Consider the following 12,128-nt stretch of genomic DNA (forward strand, 5'->3'; position numbering starts at 1 on the left):
AATGCCGAAATTGAGACTTTAGTAGCACAGCCAAATATGATTGGCGAATATAAAGCTCAACGAATCCGCTGGCTTGGTCACTTGGAGCGAATGGGATCGGATCGGAGCGTGAAGGTAGCGTACCTGGAAAAACCGAGGGGTCGAAGACCAGTGGGTAGACCCAGGTATCGCTGGATCGATCGCGTTGAGGCAGACTTGCGCGAATTGAATGTCAGCCAATGGCAGACGATGGCGCAAGATAGAGGAAAGTGGAAGTCTCTCGCTTCGGAGGCCAAGACCCACTTTGGGTCACTGAGCCAGCGGAGTGAGTGTGTGTGTGTTAATTTTCACATTTTCAAAGCTAACGGTATAACATATTCATCTAAAATGCTTTATTTCTTGTATTAATTGATCATTGTGAAAAATTTCACAATAATTTATTGCTTACATTGTAATATGTCAGGTCAGTAACATCTGCATGGACAGATATTAAATAATAAATAATTATAATATTTAGAAATACAAATTTTAAAATGCTTTTTTCATATTATATTATCATTACATAATTATATTTAAAATAATTTTTGTTAAATATAATAATAATAAATTAATATATTACTGATACCATCATGCACCATACATGAATTGACATATATATATATATATATATATATATATATATATATATATATATATATATATATATATATATATATATATATATATTTATATATATATATATATATATATATATGTATACATATATAAATACTCCTTTTGAGCTTTTACACATATATAAATACATTTAAAAAACTTAAGTTAAACGGTTTTTTGATGCCCATATTGTGGTGGTTGTGGAAAAATATGTGCCTAGTCCGCCATATTGGAACGGCGTCCATCTTGAATTTTAAATTTTGACATAATCATCGTGTTTTACTAGTGTAGCCCTTTCATTTGATACCCATATTGAGGGGGTTAAGGAAAAATATGTAATCCGCCATTTTGTATCGGCGGCCATCTTAGATTTATAATGTTATTGATTTTATTATATTGGATTGTCATCTAAATTAAATGTGTGTACCAAATTTCAGATCAATCTGACAACGGGAAAGTGCTTAAATTTCAATTTCTAATGTTGACTCAAATAAATAAACAAATAAATTCCGTACGGGTCGAACTAAATAAAACCGTTTAAAAACACCATGTATAGTGATATAAGTGGATTTTAAAGCGACATATTTAAAGTACATTCTAGTAACGTAATTTTTATATATACAGAACCCGACGATAAATATCGACATCGACGTTTAGAAAGAGACAATCGGCTAATTTCGGCTTCGTAGAGCGTTATCTCTGTCGCACGAAATACAACGACCGATAAAACGTCACATAGGTAGTGTGGGACAGAGAGAGTGCGATACGACACCGAAATTAGTCGATTGTCTCTTTCTAAAAGTCGATGTGCAAAATTTATCGCAGGATACTGTAAATATAAAATCAATTAAAATAGTTGCGTATGTTAGCTGTGTGGATTTGTGTTTATTATAAAAGAAATTATAATCTGTAAATGCCAAAAAATTAGATAAGATTATTAAAATATTGGTTATCTTCGGTCTTGAGCTGTATGATAAGGTATTGCAGGTTGTAACTACGGTTTTGTGATATAAACATATGTTAGTGTGAAGTTGTGTTCAAATATAAGACCTTCTTTTGAGCTTTTGTGAAACCAACCTTTGCCAACACATCAGGTAATTGTTTTTGTTACAATACACTTTTGAATTGACGATTATTTTAACATTATAATCAGTATGCTACCGCCGGCTCGAAACGCTCTGTTGCGATATTTTAAATAAAATCTAACAGTGTTTTATATGTACATTATATTATTAACCATGTAAATGAGTCAACAAACCTAGATGCATTTCGATCAAATAAACCAGTGATTCCCAAAATGTTCTATATCGACCCCTAGGGGTCTATGTCAACCTGCAAGGGGTCTACGTCAGAGAAAAAAAATTTGAGGGTCCATGAAATGAAAATGGGGGTCCACGATAGTGGATCTCAACACATACACCGATAGTACATATTTACTTACATCATACTATCTTATAATATCAAAACATTTACATTACATTATTATATATGTTTATAAAATTGTGTAAGTTGTAGGATGTTGGTTTTCACTTTGTGGTCGCAATACATTTTTATTTAATGTTACGTATATTTTACATAACAGATACAAAAATTTATTTTGAGTAGTTTTAATTTAAATACAATTAATAAATGTATAAATTAACATGTGTAATAAACATGGCAAGGGGTCTACGACACAAAAAAGTTTGGTGAACTCTGAACTAAAGACATGTCGGGTTTGACACAAAATTCTTTAAAATGATTTGGACTGAGCCAAAAAAGTTTTGATAAACGATTGTCAAAAAATTATCTGCCTTCCTACATGTTCAGGAAGTTTAAATAACAATTTCAAGTATAGAAATAATATAAAATATATACAGACCACTTCTAACAGGTCTTATTGAGAATGTATATATGATGGCTATGTCAAACTCTGGATGTTCTACGTCTAAGTGATGACGACTTAAATGAGGTGGAGAATAGGATTGCGGGGGCTCTCGTACCCCTAACTTTTTGGGATCAGGGACTTAATTGTGGACAAATTTTTTTCGCTGACGTAGACCCTTTGCAGGTTGTCATAGACCCCTAGGGGTCGATATAGACCACTTTGGGAATCACTGCTCTAGTTGATGACACAGCAGGTTCTTGGCGACTTTGTTTACCAAAAACTCGACTGATATCGTTCCGTCCCCACCGCATTTGCCTGATTTATCACCGTGACTTCTAGCTGCTCATCAAACTCAAAAAGACATTTCGGGGACTCAGTTTTAATACAATTGAGATATTTAATGGGATCAGGCGTTACCTTGCGGAAGTCCATCCTAAGTAAGAAAAGGACCAATATTTAGCCACTTCCACATTTTCGCACTTTCACTTTAGAGTCTCAGTCAGACTCTGTGTTTGGCACTAATCGGTGTAACATAACTCCTGAAGATGCCCCGTGGAGGGGCAAAACACGTGTTGAGTGATTTGACGGTGGCGGTTGTGTGATTCGCATTGTTTGCCGCATGCGCATTAATCAGCGGGCTGGCGGGCGGTGCACTTTGTTGCACGACTACCACTGCATGTGCGGAAGTGGCTAAATGTTGGTCCTTTTCTTGCAATTGAGATAAAAACCAAATCTGAATGTTTCTAGAACTGGAAAAAGCGTTGGCAAATGTGCGTTCTATTTGACGATGATTACTTTGAAGGTGATGAAATTGGTTTGGAAGAATAAATAAAGAATTTATATTTCTATTTTATATTTTTATAATTTATATTTTTATTAAGAAAATTCACTTTACTTTTTGACCACAATATATTTATCTAATTATCATCATTATCAAATCTAGTAATTTTAGATAGTGTAAATGACATCGTAATAAATTTTAATAATTCGTACTGCCAACCTTGTAGTCTCATTCAGAACAATGAACGCACTTTTTTATCATTATACTATATCGCAACAAACCGATGACATATATCTTTTTTAATATCTTAATTTTTTTCGCCAAAACTTCATTCCGGCCAGTTGCAAGGAATAAAAATATAAATTACTTTATTATTTTAAATAGATTCTGTGCGGCGGATAGGTAATGAATAAATGAAAACATTTTAAAACATCGCGTGTAAAATATAATAAATATTAAGTAAGAAAAGGACCAATATTTAGCCACTTCCGCACATGCAGTGGTAGTCGTGCAACAAAGTGCACCAATACCAATACTCTATGTGTAGTATATAATATATATATATATATATATAAATACTTATTTAAATGAACGGCATATAGTATCGTCATATGTTTGTTTCTTTAATACATAAACCGCGCAGAAATTCCCTCAATAACAGATTTATGTTTATCAGTTATGCTAGTAGAAATTTTAAATGTATTCTTTTTTATTTTAAGCGCAATGAAATCACTGGAGCAGACAGAAAAAGCTGTCACCATAAGAGCACCATGGGGAAAGCTTGCTGGTAAATCTTCTTTTATATACTAGAGTAGAGAGCAGTGGAGAACGCTAGAGTAAACCTATCCCCCGATTTACACGGCAGATACGTTCCTGAGAAAAACATGTAAATCGAAAATTTAAAATTTTCAAGTCAAAACTATGTAAATCGAAAAGCTTGCAGAAAATGCATAATTTTGCTATTTAACAGTTGTGGTTTATTTTTTCAATATTTTTAGGTGTACACAGATATAAAAATAAAATGCATTGACAAGTTAAATTTACCAGCCATCATTTCCCTCCAAAATTTGTGAATTTTACTTTAAACACAGCCGTTAATTTATAAACATCTAAATTATGCACTCACTTGTAATTTACGAATATGGGAAATTCAATCTTTCTGAAACTGTGAAAATTTATATAAAACTTTAATTTTATGCGAAGAAATACAGACACAGTGTGCGTGTGCAGCAAGTCAGCACATGAGCTCGGGATTCCCCGTGAGATGTGTACACAGTACACGTGTTCAATCACAGTAGCATTTAGTAGAGTGCAATAAAAACTAAAAAAAAAAACATGCGGAAAACCGTGTAAAAGCGAAAACGTGTAAAACAAGTACCGTGTAAATCGGGGAATAGGTGTATAATAAAGTAAATTGTAATAGACAAAGACAGAGTAGAGTAAAGAGGGGTAGGTAAAACTATTTCCTGAAAACTTTAATTGTGGTCATAGACACAGTTACAAATTATTGTAGATGTGATCAAACGTTGTATTGTATACAGGATGCTCAAATATTTATGCAAAATCTTAAAAATAAGAAATATATAGTACATTTAATAAAAAAAAGTTTTAATGCTTTTACAGCTATTTTCAATAATGCTATATAAATTGAATAAATCGTTAAAATATGTCGACAGAATCGACATTACTGTCCGACTCGAATATAAGAAAGATGTATTAATTTTAATATTTATTATTATTTATGTAAACACCTATAGCAAATCATCCTGTATTTAATGGAATCAGGCGTGTTTTCGCGGAAGTTCATCCTAAGTAAGAAAAGGACCAATACTTAGCCACTTCCGCACATGTAGTGGTAGTCGTGCAACAAAGTGCACCGCCCGCCAGCCCGCTGATAAATGCGCATGCGGCAAACAATGCGGATTACACAACTGCCACCGTTAAATAATTTATGAGTGAGTGATTTTACGGCGCATGTGCAGAAGTGGCTAAATATTGGTCCTTTTCTTACTTAAATCATCCTGTATATTATTACTATGCCTTGTTACTTATATCGTGGCGAAATTAATAGTGGGCCTTGTAGTAATCGTCTACCTGCCGACATAGCAATGTTGAGCTATCTTTACACACAAGCAATCTGTTCTCTTTTAAAAAAAAAGCACAACACACTACGTAATTGAAACTTAACTCTAAAATTAGCAAAACAAGTTGATTTTTAGTTAGAAAGGTAATCCCCGAGTTTTGATGGCATGGCGCAATTAGAAACAAAAGTGTTGCCATATTTTAGAAAAAAAAAGAAAATTTCAAAAAAAAATTAAAGACTCGAACCCAAAACAACGCAACCTCGAAAATCTAACAACGCACAGTGAAAATTAGTACTAATTAAGCAGCGACGCAACTTCGGAAAAAACTCAAAACGAAACGACGCAAAGCGAGGTATTGGTGTATAGTTAAACTATCTGTATTTCAGCATTGACCTGGGGTGATCCAAAGAGCCCGCCGGTGCTGCTATGCCATGGACGCATGTCTTCGTGTACTACATTCAGGCCGCTAGTGAAACTTCTCCCGGACAGTTTCTTCTACGTCGCCCTGGACCTTCCGGGGAATGGATGGTCAGATCCACTGCCCCTGGGTGTCCGGTTCACGGTTTTAGATCTGGTGCCGTCAGTTCTGAGGGTAATCGAACATTACCAGTGGAACAAGTTTATCTACATTGGACACTCCTTGGGTGTGGCTATTGGTATGGATTAATATTAATTACATTTTTCCTTGCAGAAGTCCATCCTAAGTAAGAAAAGGACCCATATTTAGCCACTTCCGCACATGCAGTGGTAGTCGTGCAACAAACGTGGCGGGCGGTGCACTTTGTTGCACGACTACTACTGTATGTGGGGAAGTGGCTAAATATGGGTCCTTTTCTTAATTAATTACATTTGCTGCTCATAATAATTACTGTAATTAAACTTATTAAAGTTGACACGTAGAGAAAACTACACAATTATAAATAGACGCACACGTGTAAACATTCCTTAGTTGTTCCGAAAGGAATGGCGTTCTTCTGTGTGTGCGCAAGCGGACCTATTCAGCATGACACATCGGCTGGCGGTATCAATTTTCTGACCAATAAATGCCCTCTGCAAATGAGCAATTCTTCGAGCAAATCGGTGGTCTTGACTTTAATCTTCAAACATTGCGGTATTCGGCTAGTGATCTCCTTCTCAAAGTTAGATTTGTCTAAGCTTTTTAGTCTATAAGTCGTCTACAACTTTGATTGTAGCACCTTTAACAACTACTGCGTGTATGTATATATATATATATATATATATATATATATATATATATATATATATACTATTTGGCGGTTTCCAGGTAAATATTTTAATCTGGCATATCCTGGTCGCGTGACAAAGATGGTGGAACTGGATCCAGTGCCCGCATACTTCTCAGACAGCGGTCTCGACCTGGCAGACTGGTACAAAGCGTATTACGGAAATTACTACGAAGAAGAGAAATATAGAAAACATAATGCAGGAGCTGATACTGCCCCCGTGTACACTATTCAGGAGGTTTGTATCATTCAACATAAAATGTCGGCATTGTTGTACCTGCAACAAGCTGCCGACGGCACTGTAGGCTGTTCTGCTGCAGCCGGCAAAACTCAACAGTTGCTCTTTAGAAATTAAGTTTTATAAAAAGCGCGCGACAATAATTAGCTTCCTGGGTGAGAATCACCTTTAATTCCTCGCATTAACATCAGTATAGTATTCTTGGTTAAAATAATATACTCTTTTAAAATTTTATAATACATACGCAGTTTAAACATATGCAGTTTATCGTTAGCAATTGGTGACAGCGCCATCTAGTGAATGTTATGTAATATTATAGATCTTGCTGATTTCCAAAGCCATTCCAAGACGTTACTAGATGGCGTTAATATAAGCGGAGAGAAAAACGAATTTTGTAACAAAAGTAAATATTCAACTCTCCTATAATAGCATTCAACTTAAAGTAAAGAGGTTTTCAAACATTCCCTGATAGATGAATAACACGTAACAAACCGTTCGTTTTTTTGGTCAATCACTTTTATAAATATCTTTAATAGAGCAAGCAATATGTTCTTTCTAAATCTTTCTTTGATACAATATTATACTTTTTTCATTTATATTCTCGAAGGACGTGGTTTAAGTAAGCCCCCAACTGGTATCAACATCATATTGATGTATGGAGGAAGCATTTTATTTGCATTGAGTGTCTGTAGGCTTTATTTATATCATTATAAGAGGGAAGAGCTTTAGGAGTACAGAGAGATTGTCAATCTGAAGAGTGAAGTAGTCCGCATGACTGTATACAGAACGCCATTACGCAATGTTTTTATTTAACAAAGTTACATGCAGGAATAACATCGTGGAAAATAAAGTCGTCGGAAAGTAAAGGCGATATATATTACACATCGACCTTTGGAAAGAGACAGTCGGCTAATTTCGGCTTCATAGAACGTCATCTCTGTCACACAAATTTTTCTATAAGTGGTGGCTTTTGGCTGGAGTAAAGTAAAAAATACATCTTCACATTATATTTACGTATTTAATTATTTAGGAGAATTACAAGTGTATAAACAAAACCATTATACCTATTGTTAAAATGAGACATTATTACAAAAATAAAAAAAATAAAAATTTAAAAATTTGGTGTGTTTTATACAAAGAATAAAAATAATGATCAAAAGTAACAAATGATATTTTTATTGTTTTTTGTTATTGTTGTAACAGCTCCTAATAGATACCGGACTGTTTGTATTTCGTGCGACAGAGATAACGCTCTACGAAGCCGAAATTAGCCGATTGTCTCTTTTTAAAGGTCGATGTTCAATATTTATCGCAGGGTATTTAGATTGCTATTCACATTGGATCAGAATCGTATTGGAAAGTTGAACGTTTGAATGAGAATTCAAGTTTCTTTGCAATGCGATTTTAAAATTCGCGGGCATAATTTTTTTTTTCAGATAGAACAGTTGGTTAAGGACGCGCAAGGTTTGAATGACGAGGCCATGAAGCACCAACTGGAGCGGATGATTGAACCAGCTGGTGATGGATTGTTCAGGTATGGAAGGAATTGTTATAATTATTTATGTCATACTAATCAATTTCTACACAACTGAGGCCTTGAGTTTCGACTAGCCGTGTGAAAAACGATCATCAATCATCATCATAATATTACATATCTCCAATAAAGAGACAATAATCCATCCACCGGCACGTGGTCGACTCAAGAATCTTTCGGCATAAACTTCAGTCACACGCACGAGCGATATTCCCCGCATACTGTCGCATAAAACGAAAGCGCGAGACAATCTACTACTAACGCCATCTATCGACGCCAAAGTTAAACTTTTTCGACATTTTTATTTATCTACTATTTTCAGTTCTAGATTAATAGATCTTTACCTCTAAATAGAACTCAACATTTTGTTTATTTATATATTAATTGACACATTTCGTAATGGCGGATTTAATGCTTTGTGGCGTTCCAGTAGAACGCACCCAAATTTATTATCTATGAACGCATCCGTTTTGGAATGCCCCTTCTTACACTCGATACAACTCGCCCACTCTCTGACGCGCCGCGGTACCGAGCGGACGTGTCGCTTCAACCGCTCAACTTGTTCAACAAGGGAAATACTTGTAACTCAGATTGAGATTTGTTGTTCTGTGATATTATATAAGTTTAACTATTAGGCAAGTGTTTTTCTTTACATCGAATTACCTATTACGGGACGAGGGGCCTGTATTAACGACCAACCCTTAGCCTTATAGACATTATCCACCAATCAACAGTAAAGATAAGAAATAGACAGGTGTGCATGTGATGGAAAAATAACATAAAACATATTAAACACTATACAGATGATTGGTTAAGAATTTAAATGCTTTGAATGGCTGAAAAGTACTGTGATATATGTGACATTAATTTATTTTAGATGAGTATGCAGGAATAGATAGTAAACAATAATTATTTTTAACTTTATAATCACCCTGTTTTTTTTGAAACAAATGATTTGTGTTCTGCAATGAATCATCCTGTATATACCTTAATCTTTTTATATCTAATTTTTCCATTAGGTTTACCTACGATCAGCGGATGAAGAATGTCACATTGCTTCCGTTCCCGGTGACGTTTCTCCAAAAATACTACACCTCCACGGATATCCCGACGCTGGCAGTCCTGTCCGAGGATGTCGTGAACTTCGGCATGTATCGGGACGTCAAATTCCTCATGGACCCTGACGCATGGCCTCACAAGAACTTCGCCTACAAAATAGTCCCCGGGGGACATGATGCGTACCTCAATAACCCTGAATGCATGGCCAGTGATATTTCTAAACTTCTCCAAGACGAACGTAAGGCCAAGCTGTGACATGGAGTTTAAATATTTAATTTTTATTTGAAACACTCCAGCTGCTATATAGCTAATACTTGTGTTTGTAAAATTTAAAAATATCATCATCATAAATTGTCCACCGCTGGACATAGACATCCACCAGGACCAGTTGGAAGCGGCCTAGATCCAATGTCTTCGGACATCACTTACACTAGCCAGCCCGTGGTCTCCATTCCAGAACCTTCAGACAGTTCCAACAAGACAAAGGGTGCATAACATACTGCGCGCTACAAAACTAGGAGCGTTCGTATTTATATACACCTCTCTCTGTCGCACACATCTTCCGTCACTCTCACATAAACGACGCGTGTGATTGGTCGTAAAATATTTGTTGCGATTGGTTGTTTAAATCTAGTTAGTTCTAGAATTGGTTAATATTGTTGTAAGGTTTGAATTCATACAGGGTTTCGGAAAAATAAATTTCATTCTGTTTTCTACGGAGTTTTATTTTTTAATTCAAAATACAGTCTCCTAAATTCAATACAGTGTGTAAATGATGCCTAGAATTTACATATATATGACTGACCGACAGGTAAAAGACCGACATAATGTTTATACGAGAGATAAAAGTACGACGTTATGTTTGTCCGAATGTGAAAAGGATAATATATTAATTGACAACACGAGACTGAAATCTAAGAAATATAAATATCATTTTGAATGTAATGTAATGTGTTGTGCTTTTTTAAAAAGCGAATAATAAATTAATATAAATTTTTACGTCTTGTTTTTGGTTACAAAAAAGGTAAATATTTTTTCCAATTTATTTATTGGCAGAGTTATATTATTTTTGTGTTTTAAATGTTTACTTTGTTCATTTTTCTTTTTAAACAGTAGTATTTTCGTGACCATGGAACCTATCTTCCATCTTTACATAGTTTGCTATAGAATATCTTAATTCACTTTGTGGCGTTTCGGTATTGGTGTATATATATGCTGAGATATACACCAATACCTCACTTTGCGTCATTGTTACGTTAAAAAAAAACACGACGCAAATTGAAAAAGAATTAAGATTTATTACATTTAAATTGCGTTGTTTTTTAGTTAGAAAGCGAATCCTCGAGTTTTGATGGCATGGCACAATTAGAAACAAAAGTGTAGCCATCTTTTAAAAAAAGAAAATTCAGTAAATCAGTGCTAATTAAGCAGCGACGCAACTTTGAAAAACTTCGAAAAACGAAACAACGCAAAGCGAGGTATTGGTATATATAGGATTTAAAATAAATTGTATTGCAGGAGCTGTATTACGCCATCGCCAGCGGGACATCAAAAAGGGGAATCCCACAGAAATATAATTCTTGAAAGAGAGCGCTCTACAATAGCCGGCGATAAATATTGCACATCGGACAATCGGCCAATTTCGGCTTCGTAGAGCATTATCTCTGTCCCATACTATCGAAATAAGCCGATTGTCTCTTTTCAAAGGTCGAAACGCAATATTTATCGGTTATTGTACAATAATTCTGAGAGCGTGATTGGCTGATGGTTTTCATTGGTTTTCATTTTTCATAGTTTTAAATCGGTATAAATATGGGTGAAGCTTGATGAATGTTATGCTAACATTTATGTTTCGGACTTCGTGTTGTCTTTACCTCCAAGACAATAGGAAGAAAGCCGCAGTATAAAATGTGTATAAATAAAAGCAATAAGAATAAAAGAAAATATTAAGGAAGGAAGAAGATACAATATATGAAAGCTACACAGAAAAATCAAAGTCTCTGTCCCAATAAATGATAGTCGAATTAGATATCTCCAAAAACGAGAGCCGTTAAAAAAGGTTCTATTGGAAATCTCTGAAAAGACCTGCATTAGACGTTCGGTCTTAACGGTGTAAATAATTTTTAAAGTGACAAAAACTTGGAACAAGTTGCTTACTCTATTAAAGATATTTATAAAAGTGAATGACAAAAAAACGTACATTTTGTTACGTGTTATTCATCTATCAGGGAATATTTAAAAACCTCTTTGCTTTAAATTGAATGCCATTATAGGAGAGTTGAATATTTACTTTTGTTACAACATTCGTTTATTATTTCTCCGTTTACATTAAAGCCATCTAGTAACGTCCTGGGATGGCTTTAGAAATCCGCATGACATCTAATATTATGCAACATTTACTAGATGGCGCTGTCACCAATTGCTTACGATAAAATACAGTTAGTATGCAGTTTATCGTTTGTCCGCAAATACATCCAAAACTAAAAAAAACAAGGTATACACGTATGTATTATAAAATTTAAAAAGAGTATATTATTTTAACCAAGAACAGACTATACTGATGTTAATGCGTGGAATTAAATGTTGATGCTCATTCAGGAAGCTAATTATTGTCGCGCGCTCTTTATAAAACTATATTTGTAAAGAGCAACTGTTGAGTTTCTCGCCGGCTGCAGCGGATTTGCCTCC

The 12,128-nt window shown here is 34.8% G+C and overlaps 1 protein-coding gene across 1 annotated transcript; it reads left to right on the forward strand.

Annotated features, from left to right (window-relative positions):
- The first annotated feature begins 1,612 nt into the window (after positions 1-1,612).
- On the forward strand, positions 1,613-9,931 carry LOC137926327 (serine hydrolase-like protein). The gene is made up of 6 exons (XM_068769928.1): positions 1,613-1,727; positions 4,001-4,068; positions 5,752-6,021; positions 6,651-6,847; positions 8,284-8,381; positions 9,401-9,931. Exons 2-6 carry the CDS (start codon positions 4,005-4,007, stop codon positions 9,693-9,695), a joined length of 924 nt encoding a protein of 307 aa, XP_068626029.1. The 5' UTR covers positions 1,613-1,727; positions 4,001-4,004; the 3' UTR covers positions 9,696-9,931.
- Positions 9,932-12,128: the final 2,197 nt, after the last annotated feature.

The sequence above is a fragment of the Battus philenor genome, unplaced genomic scaffold (genome assembly GCF_028537555.1).
Source record: "Battus philenor isolate CCGP_79_NKW_IND1 unplaced genomic scaffold, ilBatPhil1.0.hap1 SCAF_29, whole genome shotgun sequence".
Classification (NCBI taxonomy): domain Eukaryota; kingdom Metazoa; phylum Arthropoda; class Insecta; order Lepidoptera; family Papilionidae; genus Battus; species Battus philenor.